The 23,623-nt window shown below is 44.7% G+C and overlaps 1 protein-coding gene across 1 annotated transcript in view; it reads left to right on the forward strand.

The window, feature by feature from the left end:
- LOC143808494 (galactose-3-O-sulfotransferase 2-like) overlaps window positions 1-23,360 on the forward strand; it is a 41,783-nt gene extending 18,423 nt beyond the window's left edge. Inside the window, exons 3-4 of the mRNA XM_077291221.1 lie at window positions 8,698-9,208; window positions 21,621-23,360. Coding sequence (XP_077147336.1) covers window positions 8,698-9,208; window positions 21,621-22,460 — 1,351 coding nt within the window. The 3' untranslated portion in view covers window positions 22,461-23,360. The remainder of the gene's footprint in view (window positions 1-8,697; window positions 9,209-21,620) is intronic.
- The last annotated feature ends 263 nt before the right edge of the window (window positions 23,361-23,623 follow it).

Here is a 23,623-nt window from a genome sequence, read left to right on the forward strand (position 1 = left end):
CTGTGCAAGCGATCATATTGAAATGGAAAGAGTATCATACCACTGCAAATCTACCAAGACCTGGCCGTCCCTCCAGGGGGCCAAATACTTTTGTAAGGTTCTGTGTATGTATATATATATATATATACACTCACTGGCCACTTTATTAGGTACACCTGTCCAACTTCTTGTTAACACTTAATTTCTAATCAGCCAATCACATGGCGGCAACTCAGTGCATTTAGGCATGTAGACATGGTCAAGACAATCTCCTGCAGTTCAAACCGAGCATCAGTATGGGGAAGAAAGGTGATTTGAGTGCCTTTGAACGTGGCATGGTTGTTGGTGCCAGAAGGGCTGGTCTGAGTATTTCAGAAACTGCTGATCTACTGGGATTTTCACGCACAACCATCTCTAGGGTTTACAGAGAATGGTCCGAAAAAGAAAAAAAATCCAGTGAGCGGCAGTTCTGTGGGCGGAAATGCCTTGTTGATGCCAGAGGTCAGAGGAGAATGGGCAGACTGGTTCGAGCTGATAGAAAGGCAACAGTGACTCAAATCGCCACCCGTTACAACCAAGGTAGGCCTAAGAGCATCTCTGAACGCACAGTGCGTCGAACTTTGAGGCAGATGGGCTACAGCAGCAGAAGACCACACCGGGTACCACTCCTTTCAGCTAAGAACAGGAAACTGAGGCTACAATTTGTACAAGCTCATCGAAACTGGACAGTAGAAGATTGGAAAAACGTTGCTTGGTCTGATGAGTCTCGATTTCTGCTGCGACATTCAGATGGTAGGGTCAGAATTTGGCATAAACAACATGAAAGCATGGATCCATCCTGCCTTGTATGGAGCATCTTTGGGATGTGCAGCCGACAAATCTGCGGCAACTGTGTGATGCCATCATGTCAATATGGACCAAAATCTCTGAGGAATGCTTCCAGCACCTTGTTGAATCTATGCCACGAAGAATTGAGGCAGTTCTGAAGGCAAAAGGGGGTCCAACCCGTTACTAGCATGGTGTACCTAATAAAGTGGCCGGTGAGTGTATATATATATATATATATATATATATATATATATATATATATATATATATATATAGCATAAACACTGTTCACTAAATAAGGGGAACACTTAAACAACACAATGTAACTCCAAGTCACTCACACGTTTGTGAAATCAACCTGTCTACCAGGGGCGTAACTACCGCGGTCGCAGGGGTCGCAATTGCGACGGGGCCCGCAGTGCTTAGGGGCCCACCCAGTCCAGCAGACTGGGCGGGCTCCTAAGAACTCTAAGCTACAAAATGGGCCGCCGGCCCTTTAAATAATTCTTCCTTACAGGCCCTGCTGCGCGTGCACTCGCGATCACGGGTGGGACTGCACTTGACCCGCAGCAGAGCCCCTCCACCGCAGAGAGCCGCACACCACTACTATAGCTGCCACTGCTCTGTGCGCACAGGACCTGTGATGAGGTCACAGGAGGGGAGGAGTTGGAGTCACATGATCAAGGGCTTCCGTGTAGTGCAGGACAGTAGTGCAGTGCTGTTTGTCATCATGCTGGAGGAGGGTAAGCTTTTGTGTGAGGTCAGGAGGGGTTTGGGTGGATGTAGCAGAGCAGTGTGTGTATGAGGTGTACGGAGCGGAGCCGGGTGTGTATGAGGTGTACGGAGCAGAGCCGGGTGTGCATGAGGTGTACGGAGCAGAGCCGGGTGTGCATGAGGTGTACGGAGCGGAGCCGGGTGTGTATGAGGTGTACAGAGCAGAGCCGGGTGTGTATGAGGTGTACAGAGCAGAGCCGGGTGTGTATGAGGTGTACGGAGCGGAGCCGGGTGTGTATGAGGTGTACGGAGCAGAGCTGGGTGTGTATGAGGTGTACGGAGCGGAGCCGGGTGTGCATGAGGTGTACGGAGCAGAGCCGGGTGTGCATGAGGTGTACGGAGCGGAGCCGGGTGTGTATGAGGTGTACGGAGCGGAGCCGGGTGTGTACGAGGTGTACGGAGCGGAGCCGTGTGTGTACGAGGTGTACGGAGCAGAGCCGTGTGTGTACGAGGTGTACGGAGCGGAGCCGGGGGTGTACGAGGTGTACGGAGCGGAGCCGGGGGTGTACGAGGTGTACGGAGCGGAGCCGGGGGTGTACGGAGCGGAGCCGGGTGTGTACGAGGTGTACGGAGCGGAGCCGTGTGTGTACGAGGTGTACGGAGCGGAGCCGTGTGTGTACGAGGTGTACGGAGCGGAGCCGTGTGTGTACGAGGTGTATGGAGCGGAGCCGTGTGTGTACGAGGTGTACGGAGCGGAGCCGTGTGTGTACGAGGTGTACGGAGCGGAGCCGTGTGTGTACGAGGTGTACGGAGCGGAGCTGTGTGTGTACGAGGTGTACGGAGCGGAGTCGGGGGTGTACGGAGCGGAGTAGGGTGTGTACGAGGTGTCGCATCTCTGCTTCAGGAAAATGGCCGCCGCGATCTCCATCTGGGCACGCGCGGCATCCTGCGGCCATTTTCCTGAAGCCGTGGCCAGCAGAGCGCCGCTTCTGCGCACGCGCGGCCAAAGGAAGATGGCCGCCCCCACCGATCACCAATGAAATGTCGCACATCACGCTATTTTCACTCCCCTGTGCAGTGGATTCTGGACTTGGGCATGCGCACACCACTACGCCACCAACGGAAAACTAAGCAAGATCTGGGGGAAGACACCACGCCCATCTGACCAGACCAGCCTGATTGACAGGCGAAAACGACTACTTTGGTAACGTATTTCGGCAGCATAGGTGGGGAATCAGGGTCCACAAAATACACTATTGCAATGCACAGCTCAGGCCCTATTTAACAGTATTTTTATCTCATACGGAAAAAACGGGGTGACAGGTTCCCTTTAAGAGAAAGCCAAAATAACCCCGGGACAGAAGGCGAGAGCAGGGGGGAGGTGCGGGACAGAGCCGCTTTAGGCTAGTTTCACACTAGCGTTAACTGCAATACGCCGCAAATGCGTCATTTTGCCGAAAATACGCATCCAGCAAAAGTTCTTGCTGGATACGTTTTTTCGTCATAGACTAACATTAGCGACGCATTTGCGACGCATTGCCAAACGTCGCGTCCGTTTTGCGACGCTTGGGCGTGTGGTAGTGGACCGTCGGGAGAAAAAAACCTTACATGTAACGTTTTTTGCTCCCGACGGTCCACTTTTTCCGACCGCGCATGCGCGGCCGGAACTCCGCCCCCACCTCCCCGCACTTCCCCGCACCTCACAATGGGGCAGCGGATGCGTGGGAAAAATGCATCCGCTGCCCCCGTTGTGCGGCGGAGACCACACTAGCGTCGGGAACGTCGGCCCGACGCACAGCGACGGGTTGTTCCCGACGCTAGTGTGAAACTAGCCTTAGTCAGGAGAAGCTGAGGAGCTGCAGCCGGTTTACATCAGCCACCCCTGTACCAGAGAGGAGATTGTGAGTTGTGTATATGAGCTGGTATCTCTGGTGTGTGTGTGTGTGTGTGTGTGTGTGGTATCTGTAGTGTGTGTGTGATAACTGTAGTATGTGTGTGATAACTGTAGTATGTGTGTGATATCTGTAGTATGATGTGTGTGTGTGTGATATCTGTAGTGTGTGTATGTGTGTGATATCTGTAGTGTGTGTATGTGTGTGTGTGTGTGTGTGTTATCTGTAGTGTGTGTGTGTGTGTGATATCTGTAGTATGATGTGTGTGTGTGTGATATCTGTAGTATGTCTGTGTGTGTGTGTGATATCTGTAGTGTGTGTGTGTGATAACTGTAGTATGTGTGTGATATCTGTAATATGATGTGTGTGTGATATCTGTAGTATGATGTGTGTGTGTGATATCTGTAGTGTGTGTGATATCTGTAGTATGTGTGTGTGTGAGGCAGCGGCGTAACTACTACGGTCGCAGCTGCAAGCGGCTCTGGCAGGTCAGGGGGCCGTGAGTCCCCTTGAGCCTGTCTCCCTTATGCTTGTGTCCCCATGTGCCAGTCTCCCTTGCCCATTAGTCCCTGTGTGTCCCCATGTGCCTGTCTCCCTTGTCCCCTTATGCTTGTGTCCCTTGTCCCCGTGTGCCAGTCTCCCTTGCCCATTAGTCCCTGTGTGTCCCCTTGAGCCTGTCTCCCTTATGCTTGTGTCCCCGTGTGCCAGTCTCCCTTGCCCATTAGTCCCTGTGTGTCCCCATGTGCCTGTCTCCTATGTCCCCTTGTGCTTCTGTCAGTCTCCTTTGTCCCCTTGTGCTTGTGTCAGTCTCCTTTGCCCACTAGTCCCTGTGTGTCAGTCTCCCTTTCCCACTTGTCCCTGTGTGTCCCCTTGTGCTTGTATCCCTTGTCCCCTTGTGTCAGTCTCTTGCTCACTAGTCCCTATGTGTCCCCTTGTGCCTGTCTCCCTTGTCCCCTTGTGCTTGTCCCTTGTCCCCGTGTGTCAGTCTCCATTGCCCACTAGTCCCCTTGTATCAGTCTCCCTTGCCCACTATTCCCCGTGTGTCAGTCTCCCTTGCCCACTAGTCCGTGTCCCCGTGTGCCAGTCTCTCTTGTCCACTAGTCCCCGTGTGTCCTTTGTGTCAGTCTCCCTTGCCCACTTGTGTCAGTCTCCCTTGCCCACTAGACCCCTTGTATCCTTCTCCCCTGCCTCCTAGCCCCCATGTGTCCCCTAGTGCCTGTCTTCCTTGCCCCCTTGTTCCCTCTCCTCTGCCCCCTCGTCACCATTTGCTCGTGTCTTTGTCACTGCCCCTGTATGGAGGGGCTGCATTATACTATGAGGGGGGGGCTGCATTGTATTCTATGGGGCTTACATTGAATTTTATGGCGGGGGGGGCCCCATTTGGAAGTTCGCACCGGGGCCCATAACTTTGTAGTTACGCCACTGCTGTCTACAGTAGTTATGAAGCAACACTGATCATGAATTAATTTCTCCTGCATTGGTGCAAATGGAACAGTTGACAGATTGAAATTATAGGCAATTAGCAACACAACCCCTATAAGGGAGTGGTTCTGCAGGGGATGTCCACAGACCATTTCTCCATTTCTCTGTAATCATCCTATTTGGCTGTTTTGGTCACTTTTGCATTTTGGCATTGATTTCACCCCTAATTATACTGCACAGTAGCATGAGGAGGTGTCTACAACCCACAGACGTTACTCAGGTAGCACAGCTCATCCAGAATGACACATCAATGTGAGCTGTGGCAAGAAGGATAGCTGTGTCTGTCAACACAGTATCCAGAGCATGGAGCAGATACCAGGAGACAGTCCATTGTACCAGGAGATGTGGAGGGGGCCATAGGAGAGCAACACCTCAGCAGCAGGACCACTACATCCTCTATTGTGCAAGGAGGAACAGGAGGAGCAGTGCCAGAGTCCTGCAAAATGACCTTGAACAGGCCACAGACATCCATGTGTCTGCTCAAACTGTCAGGAACAGACTCCTTGAGGGTGGTATCAGGGCCTAACATCCACAAGTGGGTGTTATGCTTACAGATGTAGGAAAGATAAAATAAAATCCAGCTCACCATGATGGCAACTTGAGGGTGTTCGTAGCCCTGAAGCGTCTTGTTAAGATGTGGAAAATGTAAAATGAAGAGACTCCAGTTCTACAAACTGTGATTCTTTATTCACATAAGCAATTCGTAGGACATACACAGTCAGCGATACAAATTCACATTACCAGCATCAACTCGTTTCAGGTGTCTGCGCATGCGCACCCTTAATCATGCAATCTGACTATAATCGGACCATAAGTATAGTTGTCTGCACAAGCCCTAAAGGTGTAAAATGATCTGAAATGAATAATTCTTAATATGACTTTTTACATGACAAAAACCTGTTACATAAACAGAGGTGTAGAGTTTTTATATCCTCTGAATGTATGTATACACAACAGCTTTCTTTTGACTTCTCCTAAACACATACTCCCCATTAATAGTGCCTGAAACCCTCCCTCTTTCTGTGCATGTGTGCTTTTTCACTATACTGCACAGCAATGTTCACAGATACATTAACCCTTAATTTAGTGATGGGTTGGGTGTAAGAAAATATTAGCAGCTGCAATGTTCTCATCCTGTTTGCTAGTATTAGATTACACACCATCATACCTTGCTGAAATAAAGGCTGAAAGGAGTGGGTGCATGTAGGTACCTTGCTCAGCACATGTGCCACACAAAGATAGAGAAGGTCCCGCCCACTGGGGGGGCATTTTTAGCACAGGGATATAGGGGACAGTTGCTTCAACTACCAATGAATCGGCATCACTGGCATGGTCACAGCAGTACATCTAACAAATAAAGCCTCCATCCATATTTAAGTAGTGCGGTAGAGCAGTTCACTCAGCTGTACAATGAGGTAGACAGGGGAACACTGTCTCTGTAAGAACTTCCTTTGGTTTATTAGCTCTTCCATGCTGTCTGTTGTCAGCTCCTGGCTTATGACCGTCTTTACCCAGGACATGCAATTTGTTCACCGCTGCTATACGTGTTTTCCTGGAATGCTTCCCGCATTCAAAACACCACCTGTAGTAGATCGGCTCACTAGGAACTTCCTTTGTACAAGAAGGGTTGTCTCCAGCGACCACAGGAGATATGGCTCTTAAAACTTGACGTTTATTTAGCCATCATGTTAAAAAGCACAGACATGCAGAGATGATCAATCCCAGTGCAGGGAACAAATCCTACGCGGTCTTAATCATGGATAGAACTTCCTTTGGATTACTATATGTGGCATAAACAAAGGTGAAGTAAAAACATACACGGCCCTCTGGGCAAAACAGGAAAACAAAACAAAATGGTAGCACAAATCACAGTCCTTGGGGGATACTCCAGCTCACAGTTACCAAAACACACACGGTTCAGGTTAGTCCCCAGCACAAAACACTTCTCTGGAGTTAGCCTCTCCAGTCACACTGAACAATGACTGCCTCTGGAGGCCGACTATTTAAGTTCCAGACCACACCCTGGGGTTGAAATAAGGTGGAAAACCTCCTGCCCGCTCTATGGTTGTCCACAAATACCCAGCCCTTCAACAAAATGGCTACTTAACTCCTCGCAACACATAATGTGCTGGAAGAAAAACTTCTGGGTCTTACATCACTAAAGCCATTAGCCTCAGCGAAACATATCTCCACTCCAGCACTTTGGCAGTGAATTTGTCACAGTAGTTCTTATATTTAAAGGGGTATTCCATCCTAATACAATATGTAGTAGGTGTAATAATAGTAATATTAGCAAATATCTCCAATTAGAAATTTAGTATAGTCCTTCTGATTCGCTATGACGCTTACCTCATGTGCAGGGCATTGCAGTAGCTTAGGTATCCATGGTTATGACCACTGATATAGTGACAGTTTGTTAGCTGATAGTTGTTGTAACCATGGCAGTAGCTGTCATCTATAAGTAGCTCACCCATTGTTTCTCATTTGGCTAAAATATGAGGAAAGAGTTTACTTTTGACACACTTTTAGCCACTGTGTAATGTTATACTGTAGCTTCAACTCAACTACACTGAAAAGCGTATTTGACTGGATTTATTTTTTTAATAGGACTAACTGGTCAATAAATATCATTGTATACCTGTATTTGGTGAACTGCTTTGATTGGTCCTGCTACATATAACGGTCAAATCAAAGTGTGAATATCGCATTACTACAAATAAAGTAAAACTGTTTTCCAAGACCTATTCAATAGGTCATCAATGTTTGATCATGGAAGTCACATCCAAGACAATCATTAATCGAACCCACATTGACAAACCAGTGAAGGTGTATGCTAAGTATAAGACATTATTGGTTATATCCCAGAAAATGATTTTAATATTCTTCATGCTCTAAATTCTGAAAACAAATCCAAAAGTTTTGATTATAATTTTATAATGATAAAAAAAAATTGAAATTCAAATGCCCCCACATTTGGGGGGAGGGTATTGTTCTCATTGTGAGGAAGAATGAAAATAAGGTGTCCTCCAAGAGGAACAAAATATTGATCTCCAGTCCATCCATTGATGAAAGTTACTCTATGAGTCACAGTCGAACCCTTTAAAGGAACCTGTCACCAGAAACAAAAACGCTGTTCACCAGCAGATATGGGTTAATTACTAACCTGGCCTGGAGCCTGCACAGAGTGAAACGCTGTGGGGAGAAAATTAACTTTATTCAGTCACATTGGCGGCTGAGAATACAGAACGGTAGCTGTAACAACGTCCCTGACCCTGATTGTCAGCCGGCCCCAATATAACGCCAGTGTCAGCCAGGTCCAGGGGCACAGTTACAGCCACACTTCTGTACTCTCAGGGCGGTGACCGAACCAGTGCCACGCCTATTAATAGCGTTTTTTAACATGTCAGGCACTGGCTGTATGATTTCAGCCAGGTATGTTTGACAATGAGACACTGAAACATTTCTGAAAAAGAGCATATTTTAAAAGCCAGAAGGGAGAAACTTCGGTCATTAGAGAATTCTCCCCGCCCACTCCCCTTGAGTGATGGGTCTCTTCTTGAGTACATGTTAAGGGAGAGTCATTGACTGAGGGCAGGGAGAAGCCGAACAGAACCGGACTTTTCTTCTCTATAAGTAAAAGACAACATCAGCAAACCTGATTTTAGAGATCTATCAACTGAGAAGTGTGGATAAAGTTTTAACAGTATGCTTAATTTAAAGTGTAAATGTATCAAAATTATTGATTTATATGACTATTAGTGTTTTAATAATTAGCCTCAAAAGTTATTTTATTCTCATGCAGGTATACTATCCATGAGATTCCTTTCATCTCAAAACTATTACCTTTCAATAATGGAGACGGAGTTACTTATGGACTCGAAAGAAGTGACAACAATTATGTCAGAGAACAAGATATTGCATCTGAACTTTTGCATTATTTGCAGAAAGATCAATTGTCTGAGAGATTAAAAGGGCCGAGGTGGAAGGAAGTGTTAATGGCTTTAAAATCAAGAATAAGAAGTGAGACAGATTTAATTCAGGAATCTGCTCTCAGGAGCGAACAAGACACAAAATCTTGTCAACCCAAGAACAACATCTTCTTCCTAAAAACTCACAAGACGGCCAGCAGCTCAATTATGAATATTCTGTTCCGTTATGGAGAATTTCACAACTTAACCTTTGCCTTCCCTTCTCGCTCTTCTCAATTCTCCTATCCCAGATATTTCAAAGCCGCTTATGTGAATGGATTCTCTGAAAAAACAAAAAATATTTTTCATATTATGTGTCATCATATGCGCTTCAAGTTTACAGAGGTGAGCAATGAATGATTCAATACTAATTTAAAGGAACAAAAATAAGTAGACTTCATTTATTATTTCAACTTTTAGCTCTGGTTGCTTGTTGACTAACAGTGCAAATTTCATTAAAGTGATTGTACGAAGTTGGAAGTTATGCCCTATCCATCTGATAAGGCCCAACTTCCCAATCGCTAGGAATCTTATTGCTGGGACCTTCATCAATTCTAAGAATATGGGCTTTGAAGGTCTTTGTGTGAATAGAGTGGTTGTTGATCATTCTTGCTCCTGCTTCATTTTTTCTTAATCTGACCACTGGAAATAAGGGAGCGCAGCGTTCGGCTGATCTTCAACATTCCCATTAAGAATACATTTAATGGTAGTACAAATGGTTGACCACCATTCCATTCACAAGGTGCTCTTCAGAGCCCAGGTTCCCAGTATTGATGGGCGTTTAAGTGTTCAGACTCCTAGCGATCAGGGCCTTATCCCCTTTTCAAAGGATAGGGGGCAGCTTCCAAACTTGGTACAACCTCTTTAAGCTTGATGTTTCCAGTTTTCTTCAGCTCAATTAGAAGACTTGCTATATACTGAGGGCTAAAATAAAGATTGACATTAACTTATCAAGATTGATAAAGAAAAAAACAACTCTTTTGATGCTGGAGACCTAGATAAAGTCCCAATCTTCTTGAATAGTAGCTTAAAGCTAATTCAAACGAAAACTATATTTCCAATACACATGAACACTCGGCTTGGCCATTACAGTGAACTGTCATGATCTCTGCAGGCAGAGATCATAGCAAGCCTATAGAGGGACAAGCTCTCGGAAGATGGAACTATACTGACCATGAACTAAGCCTGCCGCGGAGGTAACGACCCAAGCTTGGGTTCGTCAAAGACGTCTTGATAATCAGAGAGGAACTCAGGGACTTCAGAGGGAATGGACGACGAAATAGAAACCAAAGGTACGTCCCCATGAATACCCTTACATCCCCAGCTCAACACAGACATAGCTCTCCAGTCCAAGACTGGGTTGTGAGACTGCAACCATGGCAATCCCAGTACCAAATCGTCATGTAAATTATACAGCACCAGGAAACGAATAATCTCCTGGTGATCCGGATTGATACGCATGGTTACTTGTGTCCAGTATTGTGGTTTATTATTAGCCAATGGGGTGGAGTCAATCCCCTTCAGAGGAATAAGAGTCTCCAAAGGCTCTAAATCAAAACCACAACGATTGGCAAAGGACCAATCCATAAGACTCAGAGCGGCGCCAGAGTCAACATAGGCGTCCGTGGCAATGGATGACAAAGAGCAAATCAGGGTTACAGACAAAATAAACTTAGACTGAATGGTGCCAATGGAAACAGACTTATCAAGCTTCTTTGTACGCCTAGAGCATGCCGATATAACATGAGTAGAATCCCCACAATAGAAACACAATCCATTCTTCCGTCTAAAATTCTGTCGCTCGCTCCTGGACAGAATTCTATCACACTGCATACTTTCTGGCGTCTTTTCCATAGACACCGCCAGATGGTGCATCGGTTTGCGCTCCCGCAGACGCCTATCAATCTGAATAGCCATTGTCATGGACTCATTCAGACCTGCAGGCAAAGGGAACCCCACCATAACATCCTTAACGGCATCAGAGAGACCTTCTCTGAAAGTTGCCGCCAAGGCGCACTCATTCCACTGAGTAAGCACAGACCATTTACGGAATCTTTGGCAGAAAACTTCAGCTTCGTCTTGCCCCTGAGATAGTGCCATCAAAGTTTTTTCTGCCTGAAGTTCCAAATGAGGTTCCTCATAAAGCAAGCCCAAGGCCAGAAAAAACGCATCCACATCGCATAACGCAGGATCCCCTGCTGGCAATGAGAAGGCCCAATCTTGAGGGTCACCCCTGAGCAAGGAAATCACAATCCTAACCTGCTGAGCAGGGTCTCCAGCTGAACGAGACTTCAGGGACAAATAAAGCTTACAATTATTTCGGAAATTCTGGAAGCTAGCTCTATTCCCTGTGAAGAACTCCGGCAAAGGAATTCTCGGCTCAGATACCGGAGCATGTACTACAAAATCTTGTAAATTTTGTACTTTCGTGATGAGATTATTCAAACCCGCAGTTACACTCTGGAGATCCATTATTGTCAGGTGCACACAGAGCATACAGAGATTAGGAGGAGAGAGAGAAAAAAGACTGCAGCAAGGCAGACTGGAGGAAAAAAAAAAAAAAAAAAATTCCAGCAGACTTCTTATAACTCTCCTTTCTCAACCTGGGTCTTTAACACTTTAGGGGCCGGTCAAACTGTCATGATCTCTGCAGGCAGAGATCATAGCAAGCCTATAGAGGGACAAGCTCTCGGAAGATGGAACTATACTGACCATGAACTAAGCCTGCCGCGCAACTAGAAATAGCCAGGTAGCATTTCCTATTTATCGCTAGATGCCCAGCTCTGGCCTAAGACCTAAATAGCTAGCAGAGGGAAATATAAGACCTGGCTCACCTCTAGAGAAATATTCCAAAGAAGACAGTAGCCCCCCACATATAATGACGGTGAGTTCAGATGAAACAACAAACGCAGCAGGAAAATAGTCTTAGCAAATTTGAGGTCCGCTTACTAGATAGCAGAAGACAGATAGTATACTTTCATGGTCAGCAGAAAAATACTAACAAAACACCATCCAGAGATTACCTTAAACTCTGGCATTAACTCATAACGCCAGAGTAGCAATCCCTGATCGACGAGAGCTTTCCAGACACAGTAACAAAACTTCAGCTGCGAACTGGAACAAATAGGCAAAACAAAACATGGACAAAAGTCCAACTTATCAGTAGTTGTCTAGAAGCAGGAACAAGCACTGAGAGGCATCAGATAACATTGTTGACCGGCAAGAAACCACCAGAGAAATGAGCTTAAATAGCGACACCCACTACTGATGGAATCAGGTGAAACAGGAAAGAGGATGACAAGTCCAATTCCACAAGCGGCCACCGGGGGAGCCCAGAATCCAAATTCACAACAGTACCCCCCCCTCAAGGAGGGGGCACCGAACCCTCACCAGATCCACCAGGGCGACCAGGATGAGCCCTATGGAAGGCACGAACAAGATCAGAAGCATGAACATCAGATGCATTGACCCAAGAATTATCCTCCTGGCCGTAACCCTTCCAGTTGACCAGATACTGGAGTTTCCGTCTGGAAACACGAGAGTCCAAAATTTTCTCCACAACGTACTCCAACTCACCCTCAACCAACACCGGAGCAGGAGGCTCAACAGAAGGTACAACAGGTACCTCATACCTGCGCAATAACGACCGATGAAAAACGTTATGAATGGAAAAGGACGCAGGGAGGTCCAAACGGAAAGAAACAGGATTAAGAATCTCCAATATTCTATAAGGGCCGATGAACCGAGGTTTAAACTTAGGAGAAGAGACCCTCATAGGGACAAAACGAGAAGACAGCCACACTAAATCTCCAACACAAAGCCGAGAACCAACACGACGATGACGGTTGGCAAAACGCTGAGTCTTCTCCTGTGACAACTTCAAATTGTCCATAACCTGCCCCCAGATGTGATGCAATCTCTCCACCACCGCATCCACTCCAGGACAATCCGAGGATTCCACCTGACCGGAGGAAAATCGAGGGTGAAACCCCGAATTACAGAAAAACGGGGACACCAAGGTGGAAGAACTGGCCCGATTATTGAGGGCGAACTCTGCCAATGGCAAAAAAGCAACCCAATCATCCTGGTCAGCAGAGACAAAACACCTCAGATATGTCTCAAGGGTCTGATTAGTCCGCTCGGTCTGGCCATTAGTCTGAGGGTGAAAAGCAGATGAAAAAGACAAATCTATGCCCATCCTAGCACAGAATGCCCGCCAAAATCTAGACACAAATTGGGTACCTCTGTCAGAAACAATATTCTCAGGAATACCGTGCAATCGGACAACATTCTGAAAAAACAGAGGAACCAACTCAGAAGAAGAAGGCAACTTGGGCAGAGGAACCAAATGGACCATTTTAGAGAAACGGTCACAGACCACCCAGATGACAGACATCTTCTGGGAAACAGGCAGATCTGAAATAAAATCCATCGAGATGTGTGTCCAAGGCCTCTTAGGAATAGGCAAGGGCAACAGCAGTCCGCTAGCCCGAGAACTACAAGACTTGGCCCGAGCACAAACGTCACATGACTGCACAAAGACTCGCACATCTCGTGACAGAGAAGGCCACCAGAAGGATCTTGCCACCAAATCCCTGGTACCAAAAATTCCGGGATGACCTGCCAATGCAGAAGAATGTACCTCAGAGATGACTCTGCTGGTCCAATCATCCGGAACAAACAGTCTATCAGGCGGACAACGATCCGGTCTATCCGCCTGAAACTCTTGCAAGGACCGCCGCAGATCAGGAGAAACGGCCGACAAAATTACTCCCTCCCTAAGGATACCTGTGGGTTCAGAATTACCAGGAGAGTCCGGGTCAAAACTCCTAGAAAGGGCATCTGCCTTAACATTCTTAGAACCCGGTAGGTATGACACCACAAAATTAAAGCGAGAAAAAAATAAAGACCAGCGCGCCTGTCTAGGATTCAGGCGTCTGGCAGTCTCAAGATAAATCAAATTTTTGTGGTCAGTCAATACCACCACCTGATGCCTAGCCCCCTCGAGCCAATGGCGCCACTCCTCAAACGCCCACTTCATGGCCAAAAGCTCCCGATTCCCAACATCATAATTCCGCTCTGCGGGCGAAAATTTGCGAGAAAAGAAGGCACAAGGCCTAATGACGGAGCAGTCGGAACCTTTCTGCGACAACACTGCCCCAGCTCCGATCTCCGAAGCGTCAACCTCAACCTGAAAAGGCAGATTCACATCAGGCTGACGCAACACAGGGGCAGAGGCAAAACGGCGCTTAAGCTCCTGAAAGGCCTCTACAGCATGAGGGGACCAATTAGCAACATCAGCGCCTTGTCTGGTCAAATCAGTCAGTGGTTTAACGACATCCGAAAAACCAGCAATAAATCGGCGGTAAAAGTTGGCAAAGCCCAAAAATCTCTGAAGACCCTTAAGAGAGGAGGGCTGAGTCCAGTCACAAATAGCTTGCACCTTGACGGGATCCATCTCAATGGAAGAGGGAGAAAAAATATACCCCAAAAAGGAAATTTTCTGGACCCCAAAAACGCACTTAGACCCCTTCACACATAAAGAATTAGACCGCAGAACCTGAAAAACTCTCCTGACCTGCTGGACATGAGAGTCCCAGTCATCAGAAAAAATCAGAATATCATCCAGATATATTATCATAAATTTATCCAGAAAATCGCGGAAAATATCATGCATAAAAGACTGGAAAACTGAAGGGGCATTAGAAAGACCAAAAGGCATGACCAAATACTCAAAGTGGCCCTCGGGCGTATTAAATGCGGTCTTCCACTCATCCCCCTGCCTGATCCGCACCAAATTATACGCCCCACGAAGATCAATTTTAGAGAACCACTTAGCACCCTCTATACGAGCAAACAAATCAGTAAGCAATGGCAATGGGTATTGATACTTAACAGTGATCTTATTCAGAAGCCGATAATCAATACATGGTCTCAAAGAGCCGTCTTTTTTTGAGACAAAGAAAAACCCAGCTCCCAAGGGAGAAGAAGATGGACGAATATGTCCCTTTTCCAAAGACTCCTTTATATATTCCCGCATAGCAGCATGTTCCGGCACAGACAAATTAAACAAACGACCCTTTGGATATTTACAACCCGGTATCAAATCTATGGCACAATCGCACTCACGGTGCGGAGGTAACGACCCAAGCTTGGGTTCGTCAAAGACGTCTTGATAATCAGAGAGGAACTCAGGGACTTCAGAGGGAATGGACGACGAAATAGAAACCAAAGGTACGTCCCCATGAATACCCTTACATCCCCAGCTCAACACAGACATAGCTCTCCAGTCCAAGACTGGGTTGTGAGACTGCAACCATGGCAATCCCAGTACCAAATCGTCATGTAAATTATACAGCACCAGGAAACGAATAATCTCCTGGTGATCCGGATTGATACGCATGGTTACTTGTGTCCAGTATTGTGGTTTATTATTAGCCAATGGGGTGGAGTCAATCCCCTTCAGAGGAATAAGAGTCTCCAAAGGCTCTAAATCAAAACCACAACGATTGGCAAAGGACCAATCCATAAGACTCAGAGCGGCGCCAGAGTCAACATAGGCGTCCGTGGCAATGGATGACAAAGAGCAAATCAGGGTTACAGACAAAATAAACTTAGACTGAATGGTGCCAATGGAAACAGACTTATCAAGCTTCTTTGTACGCCTAGAGCATGCCGATATAACATGAGTAGAATCCCCACAATAGAAACACAATCCATTCTTCCGTCTAAAATTCTGTCGCTCGCTCCTGGACAGAATTCTATCACACTGCATACTTTCTGGCGTCTTTTCCATAGACACCGCCAGATGGTGCATCGGTTTGCGCTCCCGCAGACGCCTATCAATCTGAATAGCCATTGTCATGGACTCATTCAGACCTGCAGGCAAAGGGAACCCCACCATAACATCCTTAACGGCATCAGAGAGACCTTCTCTGAAAGTTGCCGCCAAGGCGCACTCATTCCACTGAGTAAGCACAGACCATTTACGGAATCTTTGGCAGAAAACTTCAGCTTCGTCTTGCCCCTGAGATAGTGCCATCAAAGTTTTTTCTGCCTGAAGTTCCAAATGAGGTTCCTCATAAAGCAAGCCCAAGGCCAGAAAAAACGCATCCACATCGCATAACGCAGGATCCCCTGCTGGCAATGAGAAGGCCCAATCTTGAGGGTCACCCCTGAGCAAGGAAATCACAATCCTAACCTGCTGAGCAGGGTCTCCAGCTGAACGAGACTTCAGGGACAAATAAAGCTTACAATTATTTCGGAAATTCTGGAAGCTAGCTCTATTCCCTGTGAAGAACTCCGGCAAAGGAATTCTCGGCTCAGATACCGGAGCATGTACTACAAAATCTTGTAAATTTTGTACTTTCGTGATGAGATTATTCAAACCCGCAGTTACACTCTGGAGATCCATTATTGTCAGGTGCACACAGAGCATACAGAGATTAGGAGGAGAGAGAGAAAAAAGACTGCAGCAAGGCAGACTGGAGGAAAAAAAAAAAAAAAAAAATTCCAGCAGACTTCTTATAACTCTCCTTTCTCAACCTGGGTCTTTAACACTTTAGGGGCCGGTCAAACTGTCATGATCTCTGCAGGCAGAGATCATAGCAAGCCTATAGAGGGACAAGCTCTCGGAAGATGGAACTATACTGACCATGAACTAAGCCTGCCGCGCAACTAGAAATAGCCAGGTAGCATTTCCTATTTATCGCTAGATGCCCAGCTCTGGCCTAAGACCTAAATAGCTAGCAGAGGGAAATATAAGACCTGGCTCACCTCTAGAGAAATATTCCAAAGAAGACAGTAGCCCCCCACATATAATGACGGTGAGTTCAGATGAAACAACAAACGCAGCAGGAAAATAGTCTTAGCAAATTTGAGGTCCGCTTACTAGATAGCAGAAGACAGATAGTATACTTTCATGGTCAGCAGAAAAATACTAACAAAACACCATCCAGAGATTACCTTAAACTCTGGCATTAACTCATAACGCCAGAGTAGCAATCCCTGATCGACGAGAGCTTTCCAGACACAGTAACAAAACTTCAGCTGCGAACTGGAACAAATAGGCAAAACAAAACATGGACAAAAGTCCAACTTATCAGTAGTTGTCTAGAAGCAGGAACAAGCACTGAGAGGCATCAGATAACATTGTTGACCGGCAAGAAACCACCAGAGAAATGAGCTTAAATAGCGACACCCACTACTGATGGAATCAGGTGAAACAGGAAAGAGGATGACAAGTCCAATTCCACAAGCGGCCACCGGGGGAGCCCAGAATCCAAATTCACAACAGTGAACCTGTTGACTGATACTTGTTGCCGAATCCGTGGGCAGCATGTATCAGGCACTGGCTGTATGATGTCAGCCAGGTATGTTTGACTCTGAAATGCTGCATAGTTTCAGAGAAAAATGTAGTTTAAAAACCTGTAGACTAGATGGATAGGTGAATCCTCACTGCTTCACCTCACCTGATGCTCTGGAGTCGGCCGGACTGGACATCTGGCAATTCTGGCAAATTCCAGAAGGGCCTGTCTGGTCATGGGCTGCCTTGTCTGCTACGTTATTAACAGAATTGGTGTTCTCACCATATCCATATTGTTAAGAGTTGTGAAGGAGCACAAAGTTGCTGACTCCATCACTTAATCCATCAGGCCACGGAAATCATGAGAAATATTTGTCATGTAGTAAATCTTCCTTTCCTCCATCCAGGGTAATGTTAGTAATATATTCCATCTGATGCTTGGGGACAGGGACAGCATGGGCCTGTGTGATTTCAAATGCCAGGGCTGAATTTGAGTCCCAGTCCGTACCTGCGAGTGACAGGTCTCTGACTATCCGTGTACCGTGAACCCGCCTGTCCGACTGGGCAACATGTATTAGCTGACAGGTTCACCTTGATATGTTGTAGGCAGCGTTTGCTTAGTCAAAAGTCAAGATCTCACAATAACATGAGGGATCTCAAGTTTTGACACTAAAGCTTCCATGGAGGGTTGTGAGATGTTGCTTAGCATGTTAGTATGGCAGGCTTCCACAGCCCATAATTGTGGACCAGACTTCTTCTGTAGAATAGGGTCTTTCACGAGTTGCTCAAGGCCAGTTTTCTTAATTTTTAATCAGTTACATTTTTACATTTAGTATAGGACTAGCAAGAATGATCTTACATGAAAAGGGCAGTGACCGGCACACTTTAACCTCCTTACAGAGATAATATTTTGACATTATGTGTAGTTGGAATATTTTAGCAGTCATATTTTTTTCAATTTGACTTTAAATGGACAGTATATATTTCTGTATACTTTTAAAAAAGATCACAACAACGCAACAGGGTCTTTGAAAAATGAAAAAGAGTGGATTTATTACCGCCACACAGTGTGCAACATTTCAGCTCAGCTATTAGCCTTTCTGAAGCATGTGATTTGTGGAAAGCTAATTGCTGAGCCAAAAATATTGCACACTATGTGGTGCTAATAAATCCACACTTTTTCAAAGTTGTCTTTTTTTTATATTTTTTGGATTACTGTCAAGGAGGTACACCCTTATGCCAATGTGCAGAGGACATTCTGGTTGATACGAGATGTAGGGGAGTGGGGTCTCCATTATATGGTTGATAATTATGCTTTAAATGTACAGAAATGTCTTTCTTTCTGCCAACAATTAACTCATTGTAAGCAGTAATCATTTTTTAGAGTTACACTAACAGGACCATGTTGTCAGCTATTCCTTATATGCATCCTGTACCAACCCTTTCAGATGAAGTCCTGAGTTACATTATTTTTGCATTCTTGTTTTGAAAATCTTCAGAATGGCCTGAAAAATCAGTCACATTCTGACCTTGCACTTAGCTATATACTCTACTCAACATAGAAATTGCAACACCAATAAGGAAAAGTCATGGAATTATGGAAATCACAGGATGGATAGACATGTATTAACATGTCTATGCTGAAATGTATTAACATGTCTATGCTGTATGTAAATGCTGAAAAAATGGAAACAAAATATCCAAAACATCTTGATTTATTCAGTATCGAGTATGAGCTCCAAATCTAGAAATGCACTTACAGTGGAGAAAACAAGTATTTGATACACTGCTAGTGTTGAGCATTCCGATACTGCAAATATCGGGTATCGGCCGATATTCGCTGTATCGGAATTCCGATACCGAGTTCCGATATTTTTGTGATATCGGAAATCGGAATCGGAAGTTCCCAGTGTATGGTTCCCAGGGTCTGGAGGAGAGGAGACTCTCCTTCAGGCCCTGGGATCCATATTCATGTAAAAAATTAAGAATAAAAATAAAAAATATGGATATACTCACCCCTCCGACAGACCCTGGACCTCAGCGGTGCAGCCGGCAGCCTCCATTCCTAAGAATGCAGTGAGTGTAGGACCTGCGATGACATCGCGGCTTGTGATTGGTCGCGTGAGCGGTCACATGAGCGGTCACGCGACCAATCACAAGCCGCGACGTCATCGAAGGTCCTTCACTCTGCATTCTTAGGAACGGAGGCAGACGCTTGCAGCGGTGACAGCCAGGGGCCGTCCGAGGGTGAGTATATCAATATTTTTAATTTTTATTCTTTATTTTTTACATGAATATGGATCCCAGGGCCTGAAGGAGAGTTTCTTCTCCTTCAGACCCTGGGAACCATCCAGGATCACTTCCGATATTTGTGTCCCATTGACTTGCATTGGTATCGGGTATCGGTATCGGCGATATCCGATATTTTTTGGATATCGTCCGATCCAATCCGATACCGATACTTTCAAATATCGGAAGGTATCGCTCAACACTATACACTGCCAATTTTGCATGTTTCCCACCTACAAAGAATGGAGAGGTCTGTAATTTTTATCGTAAGTACACTTCAACTGTCAGACACAGAATCTTAAAAAAAAATCCAGAAAATCAAATTGTATGATTTTTACATAATCAATTTGCATTTTATTGCATGAAATAAGTATTTGATACAATAGAAAAACAGAACTTAATGTTTGGTACACAAATCTTTGTTTGCAATTACAGAGGTCAGACATTTCCTGTAGCTCTTCACCAAGATTGCTCACACTGCAGCAGGGATTTTGACCCACTCCTCCATACAGATCTTCTCCAGATCGTTCAGGTTTTGGGGCTGTCGCTGGGAAACATTGAGTTTCAGCTCCCTCCAAAGAATTTCTATTGGGTTCAGGTCTGGAGACTGTCTAGGCCACTCCAGGACCTTGAAATGCTTCTTACGGAGCCGCTCCTTAGTTGTGTGTTTTGGGTTATTGTCATGATGGAAGACCCATTCACGACCCATCTTCAATTCTCTTACTGAAGGAAGGAGGTTGTAGGCCAAAATTTCGCCATACAGGAACCCATCCATCCTCCCTTCAATTTGGTGCAGTCGTCCTGTCTCCTTTGCAGAAAAGCACCACCAAAATATGGTTTCCTTTTTTTATCATTTGCAGATCATTAACATGTCTAACGATCCTGTGATTGTGATAATTCCATGACTTTTCCTAGTATTGCAATTTTATAGTTAACGACAATGTGACAAAGTTACTGGTAATGTAATAGAGGGGAGATATGTGTCACTGCGCTTAATGGCGTCAGTGATATGAAACCAGAGTATTTTCCTCCAGCACACTACGTTTTGTAAAGGTTAAGTTATGTTGTGGGCTAGTTTTAGTGGACCTTTATAGAGCAGGTGGGAGGAGGTCCACCGTATCTCCACATGCAGAGTCCTGACAGGACCTGTGTGTTGTCAAGAACATGTGATCAGTCACATGATGGAGGAGTCACATGGTCTTGGGTTTAAATGACTGAGCTCTAGAGGCAGACTTTGGTGAGCAAGACTGGAGAGAGGGTTCTCCAGTGGTTTGTGTCTTCTGGAGGAAAGACTGAATCCGTGTTGCTCCAGGGTGGGATGTTACCCATATAAGTATGGACTGTGTTGCAGTGTTTTGTTTTTCTTTGTTGTTTTTCCTGTGTTAGCTGGAAAGGCTGTATTTATTTTCTCCTCTTGTTGGTTTATAGCCGCATAACAATAAACCAACCGGAGATTTAAAGAGACAGTGTTCTATTTTCTACCTCCGTATAACATCATGTGAGTTGAACTACCACATTAGTATATAATCATCTACAGGAACTGAGCACTTACATCAGACTTCAGTGACTTACTGCTGAGTCCATAATTTCCATTGGTTATTTGCAAATACAGTAGACAGAAAATCAGAACTAATCAGTGATCGTTGTTGCTGTAACCAGAAATTTTATTTGAAATAACCCTATTGATACAAAAAAAAAGACAACAAAATTTAGAAACATTAGAGGTAGCGCAGTCAAAATGTTCATGGATCTTTTTAAGTGAAAATGTATTTTCTGTGCTGTTTATTTTACTAGTTATTTAAGCTTAGGCCTTCCCTTTTCTCACTCCATTTATTATCAGCTGGTATTCCCTCACACCCTTATAGGAAGAACTACAAATGACATCTTGCTCCTTCCTGATTGATAAATTACGGTTTAATGGCTTTGATGACTGTGACTTTTGTGTATCACATTATGGTGCACAAGTTGTGTTATCTATGAACACGTTGCGTGACAGCTGCATAACTTTTTATTTCAGAACACAACCACAACACACATGACTTGTGTTAATTTTCAGGATCCACACTGGTAAAATCCACAGCAAATTGTACAATTTTTGTTTTGGAAATGCTCTGAATATATTTTTACCAAGAATTAATTACCTAATTTATCAATTTTAAACAGGTAGAAAAAGTGATGCCAGAGGCCACGTTCTACTTCACCATCCTGCGCAATCCAATCTCTCAGATGGAATCATCGTTTTCCTACTACAAGGGCTATGGAGATTTCAAAAAGGCTAAAAATCTAGAAGATTTTTTAAACAATTCTAAAATATTTTACACAAATACAGACAGATTGACCAACCTCGCTAAGAATTATATGACTTTTGATCTTGGTTTTGAGCTTAATGGTTCCCCTGAGCAATCAGTATTAGCATGGCACGCAATGGATCACATATTTAATCTGGTGCTGATCACAGAATATTATGATGAGTCTCTTGTTCTCCTGAAGCATGCTCTCTGCTGGTCTTTTTATGATGTCCTGTCTATCCCTCTCAATAGTAGAAGCAACAATAGTAAGAAAACACTAACTTTAGAAACTCAAGAAAAGATAAAATCATGGAATAATTTGGACTGGGAGATGTATGTCTACTTCAATAATTCTTTCTGGAAACGTGTACAGACATTTGGAGTGGAACGTATGGAAGATGAGGTTAAAGAGCTACAGAAAATAAGGACTTTGATGTCTGAGAAATGTCTTGAGGATGAGGTTGAGCCCAAGAAAATAAAGGACAAGTCAATGAAGCCATATCAATCTGGGATGGCCAGGATCCTTGGTTACAACTTAAAGGTTGGACTATCAGAAGATGATGAGCTGCTCTGCAAAAGACTCGTCACTCCAGAACTTCAGTACAATACAATTCTACGAAACATGCAGAGGAATAAGCTCATACCAAGGACAACAACTGCACACATTTTAGGAATCCCAGTGGAGAATGTTACTACGTCAACATTGAAGACATGAGTCATTGACGACATGTAACCTTGTTATAAAAACTGTGACATCTAATGTGTCCATCAAACAACCCTCATTCCACAAGCTCTAACAAATATTCACTTACAACAGTAAAGGTTTGCTTGGAAACACTGACAAAAAATAAGGGACTTGCCATTTTAGTCAATAAAATGCTAGAAAATAAATGCACCTAATTATAATCAAACAGTCCATCTGGTGCTGCTGGTGTCCTATATGCAGGGGGATCAGCTCTTGGTATTTTCTTTGCTTTTACTCCTATACAGGTTCAGAAATAAGAATACAGATATGATCACAGCCTTAAACAATAAAATTTCAACAATATCATCCTTATTGGCCCTTTCTATGACTCCAGAAATATGCAAAATACATAAACTATGGCAGGCTGCACTACAAATCCCTCTCGGTTCGCTGTAGTTTTATGGTGTGCAGAGGTAGTAGTCTCAAATCACCCCATAGCCACATTAGAATATTAAATATGGGTTTCACATCTCTCACACAAGTAGCATAATTACTTGTCAAACCCAAATATTATGAATAAAGCCTACTCAGTATATAAATTAAAGTCAGAAGTGCAGTTTCTTTGCTTTCTCCTATTTTAAAAGGATACTGTCATGTGATTGTAAGGGGGTGCATTATGTCCTTGCATTTTTCTTGCCCGTCCCGGTACCGTATGTTATAATGTTATGTTTTACCTTTGATTACTGCTATTGGGTATGTTTCATAATGTACATATTTATTACTGCTGCTTTGTATAAGAAGATGTTCATTGTTTATCATAGGGAGAGCGTAGTACCCTGTTTGGCCCACTAGATGGGGATATAGTGATGCTCAGAGTGTAAATAGTTAATGTAGGAGGGGCTAGTTGTGGTTAAGCCGAGGAGCATCTGGCATTTTAACGTTTTAAGACAGGAACACAGCCGTTCAGGGCCTGAGGGCCACAGATGGCAGCACAGATTACAGCAGCAAAGATTATAACAGTGCAGATTATAACAGCGCAGATGGTAGTGAGACAGTTAACAGCAGGACAGCAACACAGGTCGCTCATCATGTGGCAGCTTGCTACGTGGACAGATGCCCTTTTGTCTGGTGCAAAGCGGACGGGGGAGTATCTGAGTGTGTTGAAGCTAGACAGAGAGGACACTGTGTTGCCT

This window comes from Ranitomeya variabilis, chromosome 2, assembly GCF_051348905.1.
Source record: "Ranitomeya variabilis isolate aRanVar5 chromosome 2, aRanVar5.hap1, whole genome shotgun sequence".
NCBI classification, from domain to species: domain Eukaryota; kingdom Metazoa; phylum Chordata; class Amphibia; order Anura; family Dendrobatidae; genus Ranitomeya; species Ranitomeya variabilis.